Raw genomic sequence first — 19,333 nt, 5'->3', positions numbered from 1 at the left:
ACAAGACAAAGTTAGAACCCCGTCCAACAGCAGCCTCTTTCCTTTTTTTCACTTGCAGATGTTAGTAGCAAAACTTGATTTGTTCGATCTATCAAATCTGTCCATCATCTAATCCAGTTCAGTTAATCAAACTTGGGCACTGGAGATCAATCCAAAGATAAGTTCTAAGCTCTATCTGACATTTTCTTGGTTATTTTGTTTACCTTTCCGGGACTTTCAAGGGGTTGGTTTGTGTTTTTACAGCAGACTGAAGGTAAACATAAGCAGTATCTTGTACACAATCATAGTAATAACAAGAGGAAAAGTATAAAAATTAACTCTGTTTTTGAACCATTCTTCAATGTATCTCAACATTTGACAGTTAGTAAGGAATGTTCAAAGTTATACAGCAAACAATTTTCTGTTGCAACTCTTTTTACCAACATGGAACAGTTTGAAATGGGAAAAAGAAATGGGCCGAGCAGCCCTTGATTAGATTAGATTGACATATAACATGAATTTCCGGCTGAAACAGAAAATAAAAAAAAAAGAGAAAAAAAATTGTAAATAACTTTGATCGAAAAATGGATGATAATTGAAGAAGAGGGGTTGGTTTTTCCTTTGTCCCCATTTTGTCCTAGGGCCCCGGCCGGCCGGTGGTGGAAGAATTTCACGGCACCAACCAGGGTTTCATTGGGGATTTTCCATCAGAATCTGAAATCAGGATCCACATCCATTGCCCAAGCAAACTTTGCCAGAAGAGACTTGTTGAATATCTGTGAAGCAACATAATAAGAAATGAAACTCAATTGACTAATGCATTATATTGGTATACGATCCTCTAGAACTTCATCCCAGCAAACATAGCAAATGCCGTTTACCTTCTCAATGGGAACTTCATGCCGCTTGCACCATGCAACTGTAATCCTAGGGTCAAGGTAATTGATTTTGGACGTGCCCAATGCCACGGTTTTTAGATCCTCTTTAGTCTGCATGTCCCGTTCCATCTTCTCAATCTTCGCATTTGTTTGATCTATCTTTTTCTGTATCCTGCATATAAGTTGATGAATCAATGAAAGGGAACATACGTGAAAATTATATAAAAGGCTTAAGAAAAGGGAACAATCTATAATACGCTTGTGGGGTCAAGTTCCTCTTCTGCTTCCCATCAGCATCCTTCAATGGGGGCTTCCCTTTCTTAGCCCTGTCCAAATCAATTTTTAGCTCCTTTAGAACACCCTACAAGAAACACGGAAAAGGTCAGCCTAATGGACGGAATGGGAAAACACCAAATTGTGAGGAAGAATTATTGAAATTTGAAACCACCATATGCAGGACATATCCTAAATGTGTGAAGTAGAAAAGACACAAGGCCCAAGAAGGCGCTAATGAAATTTTGCAATTTTAAATAAAATATGGAAACAGTCTATCACCAATGCAAGCAAAGACAGGCCTGCATGGACAGAACATACATAGGGAGCAAGCAGAGAATCCATTAGTATTTGCTAGTTGGTCTACAGCCTTCCATGCCAACAAAGCACTACTACCCCAGATAGACCTTGATAAAAATCCATCTAAATTTTCCAAGAAATTTCTAGAAAGAGTTATTACCTTGAGTTCTGTTATTTTCTCAGTCAACCTTGACATTTGTGCACTATGAGATTTTGAAATACTACGCTGATGATTACAAATGATTGCAACCTGTAGCAAGAACAGTCAAAATTAAAGATGGCAAAGAGGCAACCCAAAATAGATTCCTATATTAGCTAAACATCCAGTAAGATACAGTCTTTACCTCTTTGTTTGCACGCTGATAAACCACTACTTTTTCTGCCACATCCCCATCTTTGGTTTCTTTATTCAACTGTCATCCAACCAAGGAAAATCCAAATAAGAATAAAGTTAAGCAAAAAATGTAAAAACATCTAATCCAACCGAAGCACTCAAGTATTAGAAACAACAGAAAACTCCATAAAGCATTAGAATTATACAATGGTATTCTATCATCAAAATTGTTAATCTAAAAGACAAACTCAGTATTTCCATGTGAAGTATTAACAGTCTTAGTATCGTTCAAACATCAAACATAAAAACAGGATGACAGTCATCAAATATATAACTTAACAAAGTTCGTACACTACTTTGAAAGCTCTCATAAATTGTTTATATATCACAATAACCATTCTTTTACAATAAATTTCTCTCACATGCTTACCAATGACTCACAACTAGGCTATGCACAACATACATGTATGCATGCCCATTAGCAGTAATATGCACGTCTCACATATGGGTTGCAACATACCATCTCATCCAATGTAATAGAAGCATTATAGGTACGGAAGACTTTTGCTGTAAGCCCAGGCATGAGTTCCTTCAAATGAGCATTTAGTTTACTAGTATCAAGCTTGTCAAAAAGATCATCACTTTTGCTTTTCCCTGCATAAAAGAGAGACCATACTCTTTGGCTTAAGTCACATATCATACACTTATGAATCCTAACACAGGTGGTCAACAACTCACCAGTTTGAAACTGTCCAATGGCCTTGTATACGGGAAGCTCAACCTCAACCGTGTTCACATATTGAATTGAATCTTTACCAAGGAAGTCAAACTAAATAATCAAAACAAGAACAAAAAATTAACACTGGTATCAGCCAGCAGGTAAGTGACTAGCAGCAATAAAATTCTACAAACATCAATTACCAAGCACTAATACAAATTGCACATCAACTAAAATTAACATGTTTAAACTTGCAAAGTCTTAGAAATATTAGGTCCACTTCAACAGTAACCAAATTTAGTAAAAAAGAAATACTCAAAATCTCTTCTTGGGAGCATAAACTGATCATACCTTCAATTTATTTGGAGGAATACATTCCACATTCCCTACTTTAAGTGTGCAGCAACCAACAGTATCAGCTTCATCATCATCCTGCATATGGCCAACCATAACATGAAGAATACCCAAAAGGAATTGCTTGAAAGCTTCTTCATGACTAAAGGTTATAGATTAACAATTGGCTATCAACATCTTTCGACCTAAGTACCTAAATCATTTTAAGTCTCAAATATTTTTAGAGAATAGATTGTTTTAACAGACACCAGACAAAGAAGACCTACATAATATTACTAACAAGCAAAAACCTAGATTAGAAATGGCACAAATCAAATACAAGGGTTGTGCACTATTATTTAATTTGAAGTTGAAAGAGTTAAAAATTGAATAGAGACCCAAAAAAACTGAAAGAAGTTCAAACAGCAACCATTGCAAATGATTTAGTGGATGATGTCAACCCAATTTTGCCCTTCTGCTATACTAGGACCAGCCACTAACATTTTCATAAAGATCAAAAGCAATGCATATAGGAACACCGAATATAAAACCTGGACAACACAAAAAGCCTAATAAACTACATCAACTCTAACAAGCCTTTTCCTCCATTCAGTTCAACCCAAAAAAATTGTTAATGTACTTGTATACAAGTCAAAAGAAACACAAATAAGACAGTTCATTGTACACAGGTGACATACCTTCTCATTACCCGCCCTAAGAGCTAATTTATCAATAAGATAGGTAGCAACTGCTATTTGCCGCTTCATGACATCTTTAGTTGTAAAATCCTTGGTATATGCAGCTCTGATGTTCTTGATATAATCCTGCGTTAAAAGCACAAACATACGTTTATACATAGTTCACTAAATAAAAAAAGCACCATCACATTGCTTATTACCTTCAGCATCCTTGCTTTCTCATATTTTTCCTTGTCACTTTGCCCCTTCAAAGAACTACTAGCGGCCAAAAATACGTATTTGAATTCTTTTGGATTAATGGGATCATTCCAGAAAGCTAACCATGTCACAGTATTGTCATGTTTAATATCTTTCCATCTGCCAATCAAACAAAAAAATCTCAAAATTAAGATAATCCAAATTGAAAATAACCTCCAATCCTTTCAAATAATCTAGAAAATGAATGCTCTATCTCTGCTTCTTAACCTTTCACCAGGGATTGGACATTCCGGAATTGGGGCATCTTTTCCAATATTAATGGTAATGTCACTTGGACGAATACGTCTTTTCAACTTTCCCATCTGATAAGCAACAAAAAAATTAAAAGAACATAATATGAGAACACAGAAAATTCAACTATCAGACTAAATCCACATGACTTTCTACAGCTTTAGAGCTGTCAAGCATGTCAGTAATACCTTTGGATGCTCCCCCCGACCTCGGAAAAGCCCAGGTGGTTCAACTCTGAAATTTCCTACCTGCAATTAAAACAATCATCTGAATTAGCAGCAACTTACATAAGAAGCAGAGAAATATAAATAAATCAAAAGAAAGCAGTTCAATTTAAAAGACCAAGAGGAGATTGGTGGAAGAAGAGAAAAAAAACTTATATATCAATATTACTCTCTCCAAAACCAGGTTTGGAATGTAGATAAGCAGTAACAAATTAAATAAAATCCAAAAGCAGTGAAATAAGTTTTAAAAGGGATAAATCAATTTCTATATTGAGGCTAACTCTTCACCTTTTCCTTGACGCCATCAACAATCGCCCACATAAACTTTTCCTCCTGCTTCAACTTCTCTTCTTTCAAAGCCTTCTTCTCCTATACATACAGCAATTATGCGTAATGATTATTAAACTTAATGATATTATCCAGAAATTGCTTTGAAAGAACATGATGAGAATAGAGATATGTAGGTTCTAAGACAGATATACTACCAGAAGTGATTGTATACATCATAGCCAAAAATTATTTTCAACCAACTTACTTCAGAACTCATCTGTTTCTTCTTCTCTTTCTCCTGCAAATGCCATTCATATATTGGAGTGAAATCACATCTGTCCAAGTCCTTAATTGTATGGTTTTTCCCCAGTAACTTACTCCAATCCTCCCAGAAATTCTTCTTGAACTGTGTTTTACTCATGTAATCTGTATCTTTCATCACTGCAAACATTGTTGCAACCTGCAGAATAACGGATCAGGTTAAGACATCTTGCAGCGAGTCAAATGAGAACTTTAAACTTTCCAGACAATTGCAATAACAACAGAAGTTTTCATGAAAATACAATAAAATATATATACAAAAATCTTTAAATGTTATATATATATATATATATATATATATAGAAAGAGAGAGACCTCCTCTTGTTCAGGAGTCAAATCAACTGGCCGCCCATCATACAGCATCTTAACCCCATGAGGCGTATACGGAGATGGAAAAATGACACCATTGTGAACCAAGGTACTCCACTTTTTCTGCCCATCACCGGAACTAGGTGGCACCTTCGTTGACTTAATATATTTAGAGCTTTTCATCTCTTTCTTCGACTTTTTATTTATCTTTTTAAATGAAGAAGATACAACCTTGGTCGTTTTTTGCTTCATAGACGACAATTTACTGTTCGATGCAGTTGACTTTTTCATTCGCTGGGCAATTGGCATATGATCATCATCTTCATCAGCCTTTTCTGCTTTCACTGTTACTTGCTTGGTTTTCATTGTTGTAGGTGCATCTGAAGTCTTTGGCTTTTTAGCAGAAGAGTGATCTGAGGAATTGCCCTTATCAAGAGGTCTCTTACCCGACAGCGTAGAAGAATTTTGCTGCTTGCCCTTCATGATGGAACCATTCTGCTGAATTTTAGAAGCCAGAGGTTTCTTCTCATCACAGTCATGGAGCCTACTACTTGATGTCCCAGTATTGGACTTCACGTTAAACCTCGCCGACAAAGGAGCTTCATCATCAGGATCTTCGGCAGACACTTTCACCTCAGTCTTTGGTACCAATCGCCGTGACTGGGCAGGAGCAGAAGTGCTAGCCCCTTTGTTGCCCTGGTTTGAGATCCCCTTAAGCCTGGCACTCAGAGGTAATGAATCATCATCATCATCATCATCACTGTTTGGTTCAGTGGTACCTTTAATTGGACTTCTCCCTTCCTTGACAGCAGTAGTCATATTCTGCTTCAATGCTTGTTTTGACTGATCATTTAATGAAGTTGATGCCTTAAAATTCACCACTGGTGACTTCACTGGTAAGGCCTTCGTAGATGAAGTTGATGCTTTTGGGCTCAATATAGGTGATTTCACTGGAGGTGACTTAGAAGATGAGATTGACTTATTCTTTGGGGCATTGGAACTTTGACCGTTGGGAGATCGTACATCAGAGACCTGCCTCCCAGATTGCCCGTCAGACCTTTGAGACGATGCCTTCTTTACTTCCGAGTTTAACTGATTCTGCTTAGAGGATGAGGTATTATTCCTCTTGAACACTACAGGCCCATCATCATCGTCATCATCAAAATCATAAACATGTTTGGCAGGAGCCTCAACAGCCATTATCCAACCACGAACTGTGTTGGCATGTATATCAAATCAAATATCTGATTAAAACAGAATTCCAATTACTTTTGGGAACAAAGCGTACTTTCCATCTAAAACCCTTATAAGTTGGCAACTAATTAAACCAAACAGATTATAATTCCAAATACAAGCTCAATTAGAAAACCAGCAAACCAAATCAAGAACCCCAAACAAATCCCACCAGCTAACAATACCTATTATGCCACATATCCAAAATTCAAAAACCAACCCAATAACTACCAGAATCATCTAAACCCCACAAAGAAAATAAAGCTTTTTTCCTTTATAACCTAAATGCGTATTCATGCATATTCACATATAAATATCCATAAAACCCTTATAGTAATTAAGGTCAAAACAGAAACAACAAAAACAACAAAGAATTCCAAACAAATTCCCTTACATGAAAAATACCCATTATGCCAAACACCCAAAACTCAAAAACCAACCTAATAACTAGCCCAATCATAAAAAATCCACAAAAAAAAAAAGGCATTTTCCATTAAACCCAAATGGCTACACATGCAAACGGTCACAAATAAGATCAAACCAATAACCCTCTACCTAACTTACAATGCCAAAAACTTAAATAAACCTAACCATTGAAAATACCCGATTGAAGGTTCTTCACAGGAGAGCCAATAAAGCTAAACTCCTTGCTTCATTTCCCCCACATAAAACAAAGGCTCTTTTGCTTTAAAAAAAAAAAAAATTCACCAACAGCCTCAAACAGTAAGCTGAAGATAACCCAATTCATAAAAACCTATCAAATTTCAAATTATTTAAGCCCTTTGGGACAAACAGAAAATTGATAAAATAAAAAATAAAAAACCCTAAAGAGGAAACAATTATGGGAAAAAAAGAGCTCAAATAAATGGGAAAAAAAATGGGTTACCTTTAAAACAGAAGATCAAAGCTTTGATAGAGAGTAGATCGAGTCACCTCTTCTTTGTTTTCTTAATTATTTTTTTATTTTTTTCTTCCTCTTATTTTTCTCGTTTTCTTTTCTTTCTTCGGTTTCTGGGTTTTTTTTCTCTTTTTCCCTGCCCTTTCCCTGATTCTGTGTTGTGTGTTAAAATGATAAAGTTACCATCTGATTGGTGCCCTTTTAGGCCTCGTAGTAGTTCTTGGGGTTTTGGGCCATGTAAGATCATTTTGGGCCTATGGTCCATTTTATTTTTGTCCTTTTTTTTAATCTTTTGTTATTATCTTATTGAATTTTATTTTTCGGTTGACAAAAAAGTTTTTGTATTCGAAATTAACATTAATGAATTATGAAGTTCAACAAATTTTAATTATCAAGACAAATTCTCATCGGTTTGTATTGTTTTAAATTCAAATAATTAGGATAGAATTTTAAAATTCAATGTGTGAATTTATGTTCACGTTGTAAAATCGATTCTTTTTATAAAGCATAATTTATTTAAATTTAGTAAGTTTTGCTATTATCTTATGCACTTCTAAGTTTTGATCGGCAACAAAAATGTTATGGGTGCATTGGTTTTTTGATCTTTACGTTGAGATAAAATATTTTTACATATCTCACAAAAGTTTCGTAGTTAAAATTAATATCAAGGAAAGATCGTAAAATAGTTTAATATTAATATCGACAATTATGAAATTGAACAAATTTTAAATATCGATATAAATATGCATCAGCATGTATATGCCTTTGTTTAAATTTGAATAATTAGGGTAAAGTATAAGAACCAACATAGGAGTTTTCATTTATGTTATAAATCAGGGTTTTTTTTTAAGAGAACAAATTTGGTTTTTTACCCTTTTTTTTCTTTTCTTTTAATTTAGAAAATATGAAAAACTTATAAATGAATTTTTATTATTTAATCAATTTTGATAGGATATTTCAATTTAAATCGATTAATACTTAAAAAAAAGAAATAATAAAATAAATAAAAACCAATTATATGCCACATAATTGTCTAAAAGAAAGGTGACATACAAATTTGACGTGAAAGCTACTCCAAGCTTCAATTGAAGCCACAAAATGGGCTCACTTCCTGTCAAATATCATGTGCTATCTGCTGCATTTTTTTTCTCTATAAATTAATTTTCGATTATCAAATGGAACATTAATAATTTACAAAAAAACATGTCTAATTTGACTAAAAATAAGTTTAATATTTGAAATTTTTTTAATTATTAAAAAAATTAAATAATTTTTTATATTTTAATGTGCTCGATCAAATTTTTATATTTTTATTTTAAATTAAATAAACTTTTATAACTAACGATTGTTAATTGTGAGTAATCAAAATGACATTTGTTATTTTATATTTACGTAACATTGACATGAAAAATAAAAATATCATATAACTATATCATTATGTCATATCTTAATGTTGCATGATAATACCGACGAAGCCAAAGTGATAGTGGGGTGGCGACGACCACCACTCCTCTAGTTTTTTACTTTTTAATTTTTTTATTATTATATTATAAAAGTTAAGATATATAGATTTGTGACATTGTATGATTACTCTTGTAATTAATTTTTATATAAAATCTTAAATCCACTCTGCATGTGGAGACGGAACCCACTTTGATACAAGTGGTGTTAGATGACATCATTAAAGTGTTGAAAATTTTTACTAATTATATTATTGATGTTAAAATTTTATGTATTTAATCATGCTAATTAACTCATTAATTTTTTTTTATAATTTTATAAGAAATGGGATTTAAAATTCCAAATCAAAGTAAATTTAGTCATGACACCATTCAAAAAAATTCTAGATCATTCTTGACTGTGTAACAACTGACTACATGGCATCGATTTTTTTTTGACAAGTTAATTTATATTTGACTAAAAATATCAATATCCTTTCATATATTATTTAGAAAAAGGTGTCTAAATTAGTTTAATTACAATTAATTAATCATTTTCACTTTGAATAAAAACCTTAGCAAAAAATCCAGTAAGACCTTGCACTCTCCAATGGCTCTCTCCGCCGCACCCGTCCTCAACAGCGGTGGGAAAAACAACCACATGGCGGTAGCCACCACGAACCCGATCGTCAACGGCGCCGACATGGCCCAATGCAGCCTAGGCTTGCCGGGAAACGACCTTTTCACCCCAAACTCCGCAACCACACAAGCCCCATGCAGCACAAAGTACCATGTCACCTCCCACGTGGGACTCACGCGTGTCACGTAGTAGAACAGGAGCTCATGCATCAGACCAGAAACTAGGAAAGCCGCCAGCACCGCCGGAAGTGGAGCCCACTTGGGACCCAACATGTTGTCCGTAAATGATCGCATGGGTTTGTATACGGTGTGGCGGAGCAGATTTGTTACCATGAGGTTCCATCTCTTACCCCAAAAGTCTTGCAATGATGTTGAGAGGTAAGGCTCATCGGACGGCGGCTCGAGTTCCAGCCCCGACGTGGCATGCACTAGACCGTTGGATACACCGAAAATTATGTCTATCAACAAGTACACCATGCAACAATATAGAAGCAAAACAATCTTTGGGTGCACGAAGTGTTCATAATCATGTGCACCGACCAACATGGCAAAAACCAAGGCTTTGGTTGGCCAATTTAGAGGCAATCTAGGATGTTTCGGAGGCAATCTAGGATGTTTCGGACATGTTTGTTGAGGTGATTGGGTGCTTTTGGATGATGGGTATTTTCCATTTTCCTTGATTCTTATAGGGAAACAAGCTATGAGGATGAAATGGATTAGGGAACATGGTGGGTAATGATGAGATGAAAGTGGTCCTTTCCCAAAGGCAAAGAGGAGGAGCTTGAAGTTGCCCAACCAAGACAAGAACAAGGCTGTTAAGCCTATAGGGAAGACATGAGAGAGGAAGAGAGGGAGGATGGTGAAGAGGAAGAGAATTGGGAGGATAGCAAGGAGCCTAAGCTTGCCCTTGGGGAGCTTTAAGGCTACAAAATAGCAATAGCATAGAGATGGTAGAATTGAGAGCCATACCTTGACCAAGGTCTTGATTTCTCCTTCCATTTCCAGGCTTTGGGTTCTTGTGAGTTTCCTTTGCTCATCTACCTCTCATTGCTTTGTTTTTGTGTGTGGAGAATGGATCTTATTCCTTTGTTCCATGCCCAACCTGTAAAGACAGCCTTTTCATTTTTTAAATATTTTACTTTTCGATGGCATTGGTTTGTATTGATTTGACAAAGGGTCCATCTTAGAAGTGATCAAAGTGTGTAATTTTATATTAGAGAATTGATGCAAACTTCTTTTGACAATTTTTCTCCAAAAGATTAAAAAGAATATTAAATTAGCCTCAATCATATAGTTTATTCGATCTCTCAATTTGGCATTTAAAGTCTTCATAGCTAACCTTCGTTCGATTTTCTTTTTATATTATTACGTTACGTGTCTAATATCTTTAATAAAACAGACATTTTCTACCTCTCAATGAATTCAAGAAAGTAAATCAAATACATAAATTTTTTATGATAAATAAAATACATATTTAAAAGCAATTGTGACTCACAATTTTTCTAAATATGCATGCTCCAATTTGACCATTTCAGCCATCTTTTTTGACCCATATATAATATCCCCTTTTCTAACTCATCTGTTTTGGTATTTCAAACTTCATTTAGTATAAGCTAATTCTACAAAATTCTTTTACAAAAAGAAAATTAGAGGATTTTGAGAATTAATTAAGGTCACTTACCTTTGAATTTAAGGTCATGATGATTCATGGTTATTCATAACAGTAAATATGTTTTGCATTATTTCTCTTAATAAAATAAATTATACCCAATATCATAAATACAAAAAAAAAAATTTCTTTTTTCATTTGATCAAAAATAATACTATATTATGATAAAATAAAGTAAAAAAATAGAATATACCAGTTATTTTGCCTTGGGCCTTGGCTGGGCTGGTTGGCTTTGGATTATTCAACTTGGGCAGCTCAATTTTGACCAATTTTTTTCTATCACATTTGGCCCAAGTTAGGTTGTTAGCTATGGCCCATGATCTAGAGAAGAAATATTGAAAATTTGCCATCAAAGCTAGGATTATTTCTTTTCTTTTATTCTTCTTAGAAAGAGGAGACTATTAGGATCATTTCTAATTTAAAGTAAGAATATAGCTATTAGTATAAAAAAAATCATTAAATTGAGGGTATCAAATTGGAAAAATAACAAAAATTTATCATTAGCACTTATACGAATAACACAAAATAATTATCGATAGTGAATTACGATAAAAAAAGAAACCCGTTATGCATCACTAATTGTATTTCCATAGAAACAAAACTTGGCAAGTTTTGAGGAGGCATTTCAGCTTCAAGGTGGAGATCACACTAATGGAGATTGGAGGATCTACACCTTCAGAATCTTACTGAATTGGCATGAATTGATTGCTAAGAGGTTTAGAGACATTTTCCCACCATTCTTTGCAAGAACAATGTCACAATCTAAGCATTTTTGAGAGAAAAAGGATCTAACTTACTCAGCTATCAGAAGGGTGACTAGCTAGAACTTGAAAAGTTCTCTTTCTTTGCAAAACTTGCATGTCTATGTGTTTAGGGTTTTTATAAATACACTAATCCAAATGCCATTTAATTTAGGGTATTACATATAATATTTTTCATAAATGGGCTTGAGGCATAAGACGTTTTTAGGAATAGTCATCCCTATAATTTTACCTGTTTTTAGCCAAGAGAAAAAAAATTAGACAAAATTGTCCTTCATGAAACCGACCCATTCACTAGGCTTTGCGCCTCAACCCGAAACCTATTAACAGGTCAAGTATATTTAGGTTTACGCCTCAAACTTACTCATATTTTTTGAACTTTTCTCACCAGACTATTTATCTCTGGAGTATTCTTTACCATAAAGAAAAACGTTTAAGCATTTTGGAGTAGTTTTTGATACACGAAGAAAACCTGTGAGCGTTTTGAGCATTTTTAAACATTTTAGAGTGATTTTTGATATATGAAGAAAAACTTTCGAATATTTTGAGCATTCATATTTGTTAATTATGTTGTTAAATGGAATATGGTGTATCGTTTGAAATTGTTGATCTTATTAAATGGAATTCAATAGTTTTGGTGATTGTTGAGAATTATGTAACTAGTTTTTAGATATTGTGTAACTGACTTTGAACATTACGTGACTAATTTTTTATAAAGTATTGCGTGACTAGTTTCTGATAAGGCATTGTGTGACTAGTTGATAGGCATTGTGTTACTAACTTTGGGCATTACGTTACTAGTTTCTGATAAGGCATTGTGTGACTAGTTAATAGGCATTGCGTAACTGACTTTGGGCATTGCATGACTAGTTTTTTATAAGGCATTGCGTGACTAGTTTCTGATAAGGTATTGCGTGACTAGTTGATAGGCATTGCATTACTAACTTTGGGTATTGCGTGACTAGTTTTTTATAAGGCATTGCGCAACTAGTTTCTGATAAGGCATTGCGTGACTAGTTGATAGGCATTGCAGTACTAACTTTGGATATTGCGTGATTAGTTTTTTATAAGGAAGTGCGTGACTAGTTGATAGGCATTGCGTTACTAACTTTGGGTATTGCGTGACTAGTTTTTGATGAGGCATTGCGTGACTAGTTTTTTATAAGACATTGCATAACTAGTTTCTGATAAGGCATTGCATGACTAGTTGATAGACATTGAGTGACTTGTTAGTAAAGTATTGCGTGACTAGTTTGTAAGGCATTGTGTGACTTAGGCATTGCTTAAAAATTAGTCATGTAATGTATAAAAATTAGCCACGTAATACCTAAAACTAATCACGTAATAACTAAAAACTAGTCACATGGTGATTAAATCACGCAATACCTAAAAATCAGTAAACTCAATTTTGGGGTTCTATGAATAAATCAATAAACTCAAGAATCTAAAACACATATTTTTTTTTTTTGCTAAGCCATGAAATTGTGCATTTCATAAAAGATAAGTTATAAAACTCCATAACCCTCAAAAGCAAGAGAAAATATATCTCTATCGAGAGGTTTTGCTCACTTCCCTTATACAAAAACAAAATATACCATTTTTACAAAATATTCTCTAAACAATTTCAACTCAAAATCCCATAAAATAAATCAAAATCCCTAACAAACATGCTTAACAATCATCCCAATCCCAGACACAACAAAACCGTGAACCACCATAAAACCCATCAAACATGCTTTAACTGTTCTTTCTCTCTGAGCAAAATCGCTGCTTGCAAAGAGCAAAATCGTTGTTCATCGCCCTTAAGAACCTCAAGATCCACTATCCAAAAAAATAAAACAAAATAAGAAAGAGCTTGATGTCATATCTGCGAATTGGATGGAAAGATAGACATATTTGAGCAGAGAGAGAAATCGAGATTTAATTTTAAAATTTTTATCTAGATGACGGGAGAGAGAAAACTGAAACCATTTTAATTTGTCCGAAATTGTTTAAAAAGTATTGTTGTCAAGTCATACCAAAAATTGACCAAAAAATAGTTAAAATTATAAAAAATGATATTTTTGAATTGAGTTTATAAGGAAGGTTATTTCTCACAATTTCCTCTGTTACATATTTGCTCTCAAATTAACTTGATTTTTCTTGTTTTATTAAGTCAAAACTCAAAAATTTAACAGTGACTGATCTTCTTGATCATCTCATCTTTTCTCTTATATAAAACTCGTTAAGGATATTAAACTGATCATTATATTCCTTACAGCAGATAAACTTTTAATGACGTTAATGAGGTTTCACCTTCACAGAACTCTTTATGACTTTAATACGAGAAGAATAAAGCTCGTTAAGGTCATTCAACTCATTAAATTCTTTAAAGGCTTTAATGAGTTAACCGGCCTTTGACTCTACAAAGAGTTTTTATGGTAAAAAAAGATAAGAAATGACTAAAAAGACTTGTCGATGTTAATTCCCAGAAAGGGAAGAACGTTACTAAGCTAATATGGAAGCAAACGTCTACTATCATAACCCAAATGACAGTTTCAGATTGTCCTAAATCATGCTGAACCTTTTTAGAAACTCCAGGAACGCATTGAATTCATTAATGACCTTTTCATCTACCCCATTTCTCAGGAGTTGTCTGTAAGATAACCAGCCAGCAGTCACTGCCAGATTTGCCAACGCTAGTGGTCCTGAAACAGATCTGTGAAGTCGAAACAGGAGCTTCTTCTTCATTACAATCTCTATATCAACGAAGATCCCTTGCAGGACGAAGAACCAAGTCACTTCCCAGGTGGGAAACTCACGAGTTATGTGATAGTAAATGAGCTCGTGCATCAAACCCGAAGTGAGAAACGTTGCAAAGACAGCAGGTAACGAGGCCCATCGAGGTCCGATTATCCGAGTAGAAACACTGCGGATAGGGCTGTATACGGTTGGACGTAGAGTGTCAGAGACCCTCAGGTTCCACCTACGACCCCAGAAGTCCTGCAACGAAGTGGCCAGGAGGGGTGCGTTGAACTGTGGCTCGAGCTCGACACCGAGGAGGATTAGAGCTGGGATTGCAGCCAAAGCCAGGAACAACTGTATCGTAAGGTAAGTATGGAAGAAGTAAAGGATCAACAAAACCTGTCTGGGAAAGCATTGTCTGTAGTTATAACAATGAAACAGCAATGCTAGAAGTGCAGCCTTGTTTGCAGCCTCTGATACAACATTCGGACCAGTAGTCCTCTTGGTTTTGGGTTGGGATTGTTTGATCCTGAATGGGGAACAAGCTGTCAGGATGAAAAGATGAGCTCCAGGAGGAGGTGGTGACAAGGGGCCTTGCTCGAAGGCTAGCAAGAGAAGCTTGAAATTGGTAATCCAAGTAAGGATAAACACTACGGGAGTACCTATATGGAAGCTGTGAATGTTCAAGGGGAGGACAGAGAACAAAGTTATGACAGGGAGGAGGGAGATGAGCCTTGGCAAGCCCTGTGGGATCTTTGCTGCAATGTAGTAACAGTAGTACATGGATATAAATCCCATAATGATTACACTGATGAAATTTTTGAGCTCACCCTCCATTGTTCCTTCCCTAATCCTTCAATCTTCACTCCTCCCCTCCTTTCGTTTCCCTCTATATAGGAATGGAGTTGGGAAATATACAACTGTAGATACTCTTAACCTAGTCTTTGGATACTACTTCTACCTCTTTTATTCGATCTATCTTTCCTTTCGTTACGTCTTAAACTAAAAAAGGAACAAGTATCGAGACATGAAAGCGATGTTTGAATACTCTTTTTTAATAATTTGGGCATTAATTCCACTACAGTGAAACATCCCAAACCTAATTCTTAACGAATAAATCAAATCATACCCAACATTCCTTATTGCTGTCTAAATTTTTTTTATTACACTTTCCTAATCTATGGATCCTATCATAATTATAAACATGGAATGAATATTAAAAAATAATTTTAAAAAAATAGTCATGAAGGGGACAACCGTCCAATTAATACTTAATTATGTGATACTTGTACATCATCCAACTACCCATATGTAGAATTAAATTCCATGCAAATTTATTGATCCTGAACTCTTGGCATGTGTCTCCACATTTTCTTCCAAGAAACATTTACTCTAATTAGGAGGGAAAAAAAAAAAGTAGGTACAACTACCAACAAATTGCCATAAATAAAGTAGCTTTTTTGTTTTTACGAATTTATCCCATCCATCGATACGATTTTAAATCGAAATATTTTAGTTATTTTCGACTTACATAAGATGACAAATTAACGTTTGGTTCTATTTATTCAATTAAAATAATTTTATAATTGACTTAAACTTATAGTATTATTTAAAAATTTTAATCAAATCGACTGAAGATCAAGTATTAACTGTATTTATTTCTGAATTGATCGATTAATTTTACATAATTTTCTTCTAATTGGCCCCTAACTATTTAGAATTATTCAGAACTTTTGGGCCTTTTCTTCTTGCTATTGTTATTAGGGCTTTTTTTGAATTTTGGGCCAATTTGATTCTTCATTTTCTCTCTGTTATGCTCTATATTCAGAATTTGGGCCCAAATTTTTCCTGTTATTAGGCCTTTTTTAATATTGGGCCAATTTGATTTATTTTATATTTTTCAATAATGTATAAATAATAATGAAAACAAAATAGCTGAAATTAAATTAAAATTTAAGCTAATTTATAATTTAATTTATATTCAAAAATAAATTAAAGATAATCATAATGGACTCCACCAACTTTAAATGTATTAATTTGATGGAAATGGAAGCACATGATTCTTTATAAAATCTACCAACATGAAGTACTCTCCTATGGCCTTCTCATCCACTCTATTCCTCAATAGTTGTGGGAAAAACAACCAAAATCCGGACACCGCCACGAATCCCAAAGCCAACGGCCCGGAAACCACCGGAGGTAACTTCCAATTGACCGGCGTCACCTTCTTCGCCACCACCTCTATTGCCACAGCAACTCCTTGCAAGATAAAGAACCACGTCACCTCCCATGTGGGATACACGCGAGTTATATAATAATAAATCAACTCGTGCATCAAACCAGACACGACGAATACGGCGATGACAGCGGGCAACGAGATCCACCTTGGTCTGACTATATGAGTAGAGATACGACGTATAGGATGATACACGGTGGGGCGTAGAATACTAGTCACCATGAGGTTCCATCTATGACCCCAAAAGTCTTGTAGGGAGGTGGCAAGGTAGGGCTCATTGAATTGTGGCTCTATTTCAAAGCCAAAGATGGCTCGAGCCGGGATTGCACTTATGGCTAGGACTATCTCTAGCTCGAGGTAGGTGTGCACACAGTACATGGCTAATATTAAATTCTTGTGCAAGTGTTGCTTGTAGTTGTAAGAATGAAATAAGACAGCCAATAGCAAAACTTTTACAGCTAACAGGATTGACTTAGCGTAACCAGATGACGAGCTTTGGGGTGGTAAAGCTTTGTTTTGAATTGGGTTTCGTTTGGTTTTAATGGGGAGGGAAGCTATGGAGATGAAATGGAAAACACTAGGTGGGGGTGGTGAGAGAGGGCCTTGGTCAAAACAGAAGAGTAGGAGCTTGAAACTGGCAAGCCAAGCAAGGAAGAAAGCTGTTGGGCCACTGAGGTGGAAGGATGAGAGGTTCAAAGGGAGGATGAGGAAGAGGAAGAAGATGGGTAGTAAGGAAATAAGCCTGAGCATGCCCTTGGGGACCAGTCTTGCTGACACATAGAAGCAATAGCAGAAAGATGTTATGGCCAAGGTCCATACCTTGATGAAGTTGTGAAGCTCAACATCCATGAAGTTGTTGCTTTCTTCTTCGCTGTCAAGCTCTCTTTTTTCCTTGTGGAAAGAGCTTCTTCATGCCTTTATTTACATCACATGGATTGCTGAAAAGAGAGTAATTAAGAGGCAATAAAGTAAAGCAGAAATGCCAAGTCTAGCATGTGGACCTTGGAACAATATGGGATAGTTTATTAGTAAGAATTGCTATGGAGATTTGACTAAATCAGAAGGATATTGTAAATCTAGATACCCCATTGTCTCATCTTTTTATGAAAAAGGATTCAATTACAAATAAACTATATATATTTCCATTACTTGAGGGGCCTTTTGTCAGATCTACGATCACATTCCCAATATTTTCTTTACAAAATTTAAAGAGATTAAACTTTCTTGTACAAGCTTCTCATCTATGCCATAGGTCACAATTTGTGCGAAAAACAACCAAAAACCTGTCACCACCACGAACCCCACCGTCAACGGCACCGAAATTGCTGGGTGCAACCTCCACCTGTCAGTCGTGACGATCTTCTTCATCGCCACCTCCATAGCCACACAAACACCGTGTAGCATAAAAAACCATGTCACTTCCCACGTTGGATGCATGCACGTGAAATAGTAATAGATTAACTCGTGTATTAAACCCGACACGACAAACGCTGCCAAGATAGCTGGTAGTGGGGCCCACTTTGATCCGAGGGCAGGCATAGATATACGGCGTATAGGGTTGTATACGGCTAGGTGTAGGATACGTGTGACCATGAGGTTCCATCTGCGGCCCCAAAAGTCTTGGAGTGAGGTCGCTAAGTAGGGTTCGTTGAAATGTGGCTCGAGTTCGAACCCCAGAAGGACTCGGGCCGGGGTTGCACACAAGGCTAAGGCAATCTCAAGTTCAAGATAAATGTGGCAACAATACAAAGTAAGGACCATATTTTTAGGCAAATGTTGCCTGTACTCGTACAAATGAAATACAACAGCAAGAAGCACTGCTTTTATGAACAATAAAATACGTTTATGAGTTCTGGGGAAGGCCTTTTGGGGTGTTTGAATGCTTTGATGGCGGCATGGGGTTTCGCTATTTTTACTGTTCAAAGTTTTTCCGATAGCTGAGGATGACGTTTGTGGTGGCTGTGAAGGTGGGTCTTGCTTGACTTTTATAGGGAGGCAAGCCATGGAAATGAAATGGAAAAGTTTAGGTGGAGATGGGGACAAAGGGCCTTGACCAAAGGAGAGGAGGAGGAGCTTGAAATTTGCCAGCCATGCAAGGCAGAAGGCGGTGATGCCGCAGAGGTGAACGGTGGAGAGGCTGAAAGGGAGGATGAATAGAAGGTAGATAATAGGGAGGAAGGATAGCAGCCTTGGGAGACCCTTGGGGACTCTGGCTGATATGTAGTAACAATAACAAAGAGATGTTATGGCCAGAATCCATACCTTGATGAAGTTCTTGAATTCTCCGTCCATTTCTCCTCTAATTTCTTTGCAGCTCTCTCTCCCTCTCTCTTCAAAAGTGCATTTTTGAAACTAATAAAGTCACATGAAGTACAGGTAGGATACCTCAATTTCTACGTCAGACTATTTAATTTATTAATTGATGAATGATTTTTTTACTTAAAAAAGTAAAATTCCATCTACTCCTCTCAATTTCCCAAAAAAGAAAATTTACAAGTACAATATGGAATCATTTAAACCAGATTGGAGCAGCCATGGATGTTTCCTTTCAGTCATACATCATAATTATGAAGGCCAGGGGCTTAGAGTTTTTTTTTTCTCCTTTGTT

At 35.6% G+C, this 19,333-nt stretch overlaps 2 protein-coding genes and 3 pseudogenes across 2 annotated transcripts; all 5 read right to left on the bottom strand.

Annotated features, from left to right (window-relative positions):
- Positions 1-305: 305 nt before the first annotated feature.
- LOC18593399 (DNA topoisomerase 1 beta-like) lies at positions 306-7,438 on the bottom strand. The gene is made up of 16 exons (XM_018124945.2): positions 7,246-7,438; positions 5,133-6,370; positions 4,762-4,956; positions 4,515-4,595; positions 4,191-4,250; positions 3,979-4,073; positions 3,714-3,870; positions 3,514-3,639; positions 2,834-2,914; positions 2,503-2,593; positions 2,285-2,418; positions 1,775-1,843; positions 1,591-1,680; positions 1,115-1,218; positions 861-1,029; positions 306-755 (listed from the first exon to the last, which is right to left on the bottom strand). The coding sequence occupies exons 2-16, from the start codon at positions 6,324-6,326 to the stop codon at positions 687-689; spliced, it is 2,715 nt and encodes a 904-aa protein (XP_017980434.2). The 5' UTR covers positions 6,327-6,370; positions 7,246-7,438; the 3' UTR covers positions 306-686.
- A 1,725-nt stretch (positions 7,439-9,163) lies between these two features.
- On the bottom strand, positions 9,164-10,470 carry LOC18593398 (putative long-chain-alcohol O-fatty-acyltransferase 5 pseudogene; annotated as a pseudogene).
- Positions 10,471-14,106: 3,636 nt separating this feature from the next.
- LOC18593397 (putative long-chain-alcohol O-fatty-acyltransferase 5 pseudogene) lies at positions 14,107-15,412 on the bottom strand (annotated as a pseudogene).
- Positions 15,413-16,499: 1,087 nt separating this feature from the next.
- Positions 16,500-17,814, bottom strand: LOC18593396 (putative long-chain-alcohol O-fatty-acyltransferase 5 pseudogene; annotated as a pseudogene).
- On the bottom strand, positions 17,792-19,110 carry LOC18593395 (putative long-chain-alcohol O-fatty-acyltransferase 5). The gene has a single exon (XM_018124040.2). The coding sequence runs from the start codon at positions 19,015-19,017 to the stop codon at positions 17,902-17,904; it is 1,116 nt and encodes a 371-aa protein (XP_017979529.2). The 5' UTR covers positions 19,018-19,110; the 3' UTR covers positions 17,792-17,901.
- Between the last annotated feature and the right edge of the window lie 223 nt (positions 19,111-19,333).

Source organism: Theobroma cacao, chromosome 7, assembly GCF_053813885.1.
Source record: "Theobroma cacao isolate CCN51 chromosome 7, ASM5381388v1, whole genome shotgun sequence".
NCBI lineage: Eukaryota > Viridiplantae > Streptophyta > Magnoliopsida > Malvales > Malvaceae > Theobroma > Theobroma cacao.
The sequence above is the reverse complement of the archived record's forward strand: the minus strand, read 5'-3'. Positions and strand labels throughout refer to the sequence as shown.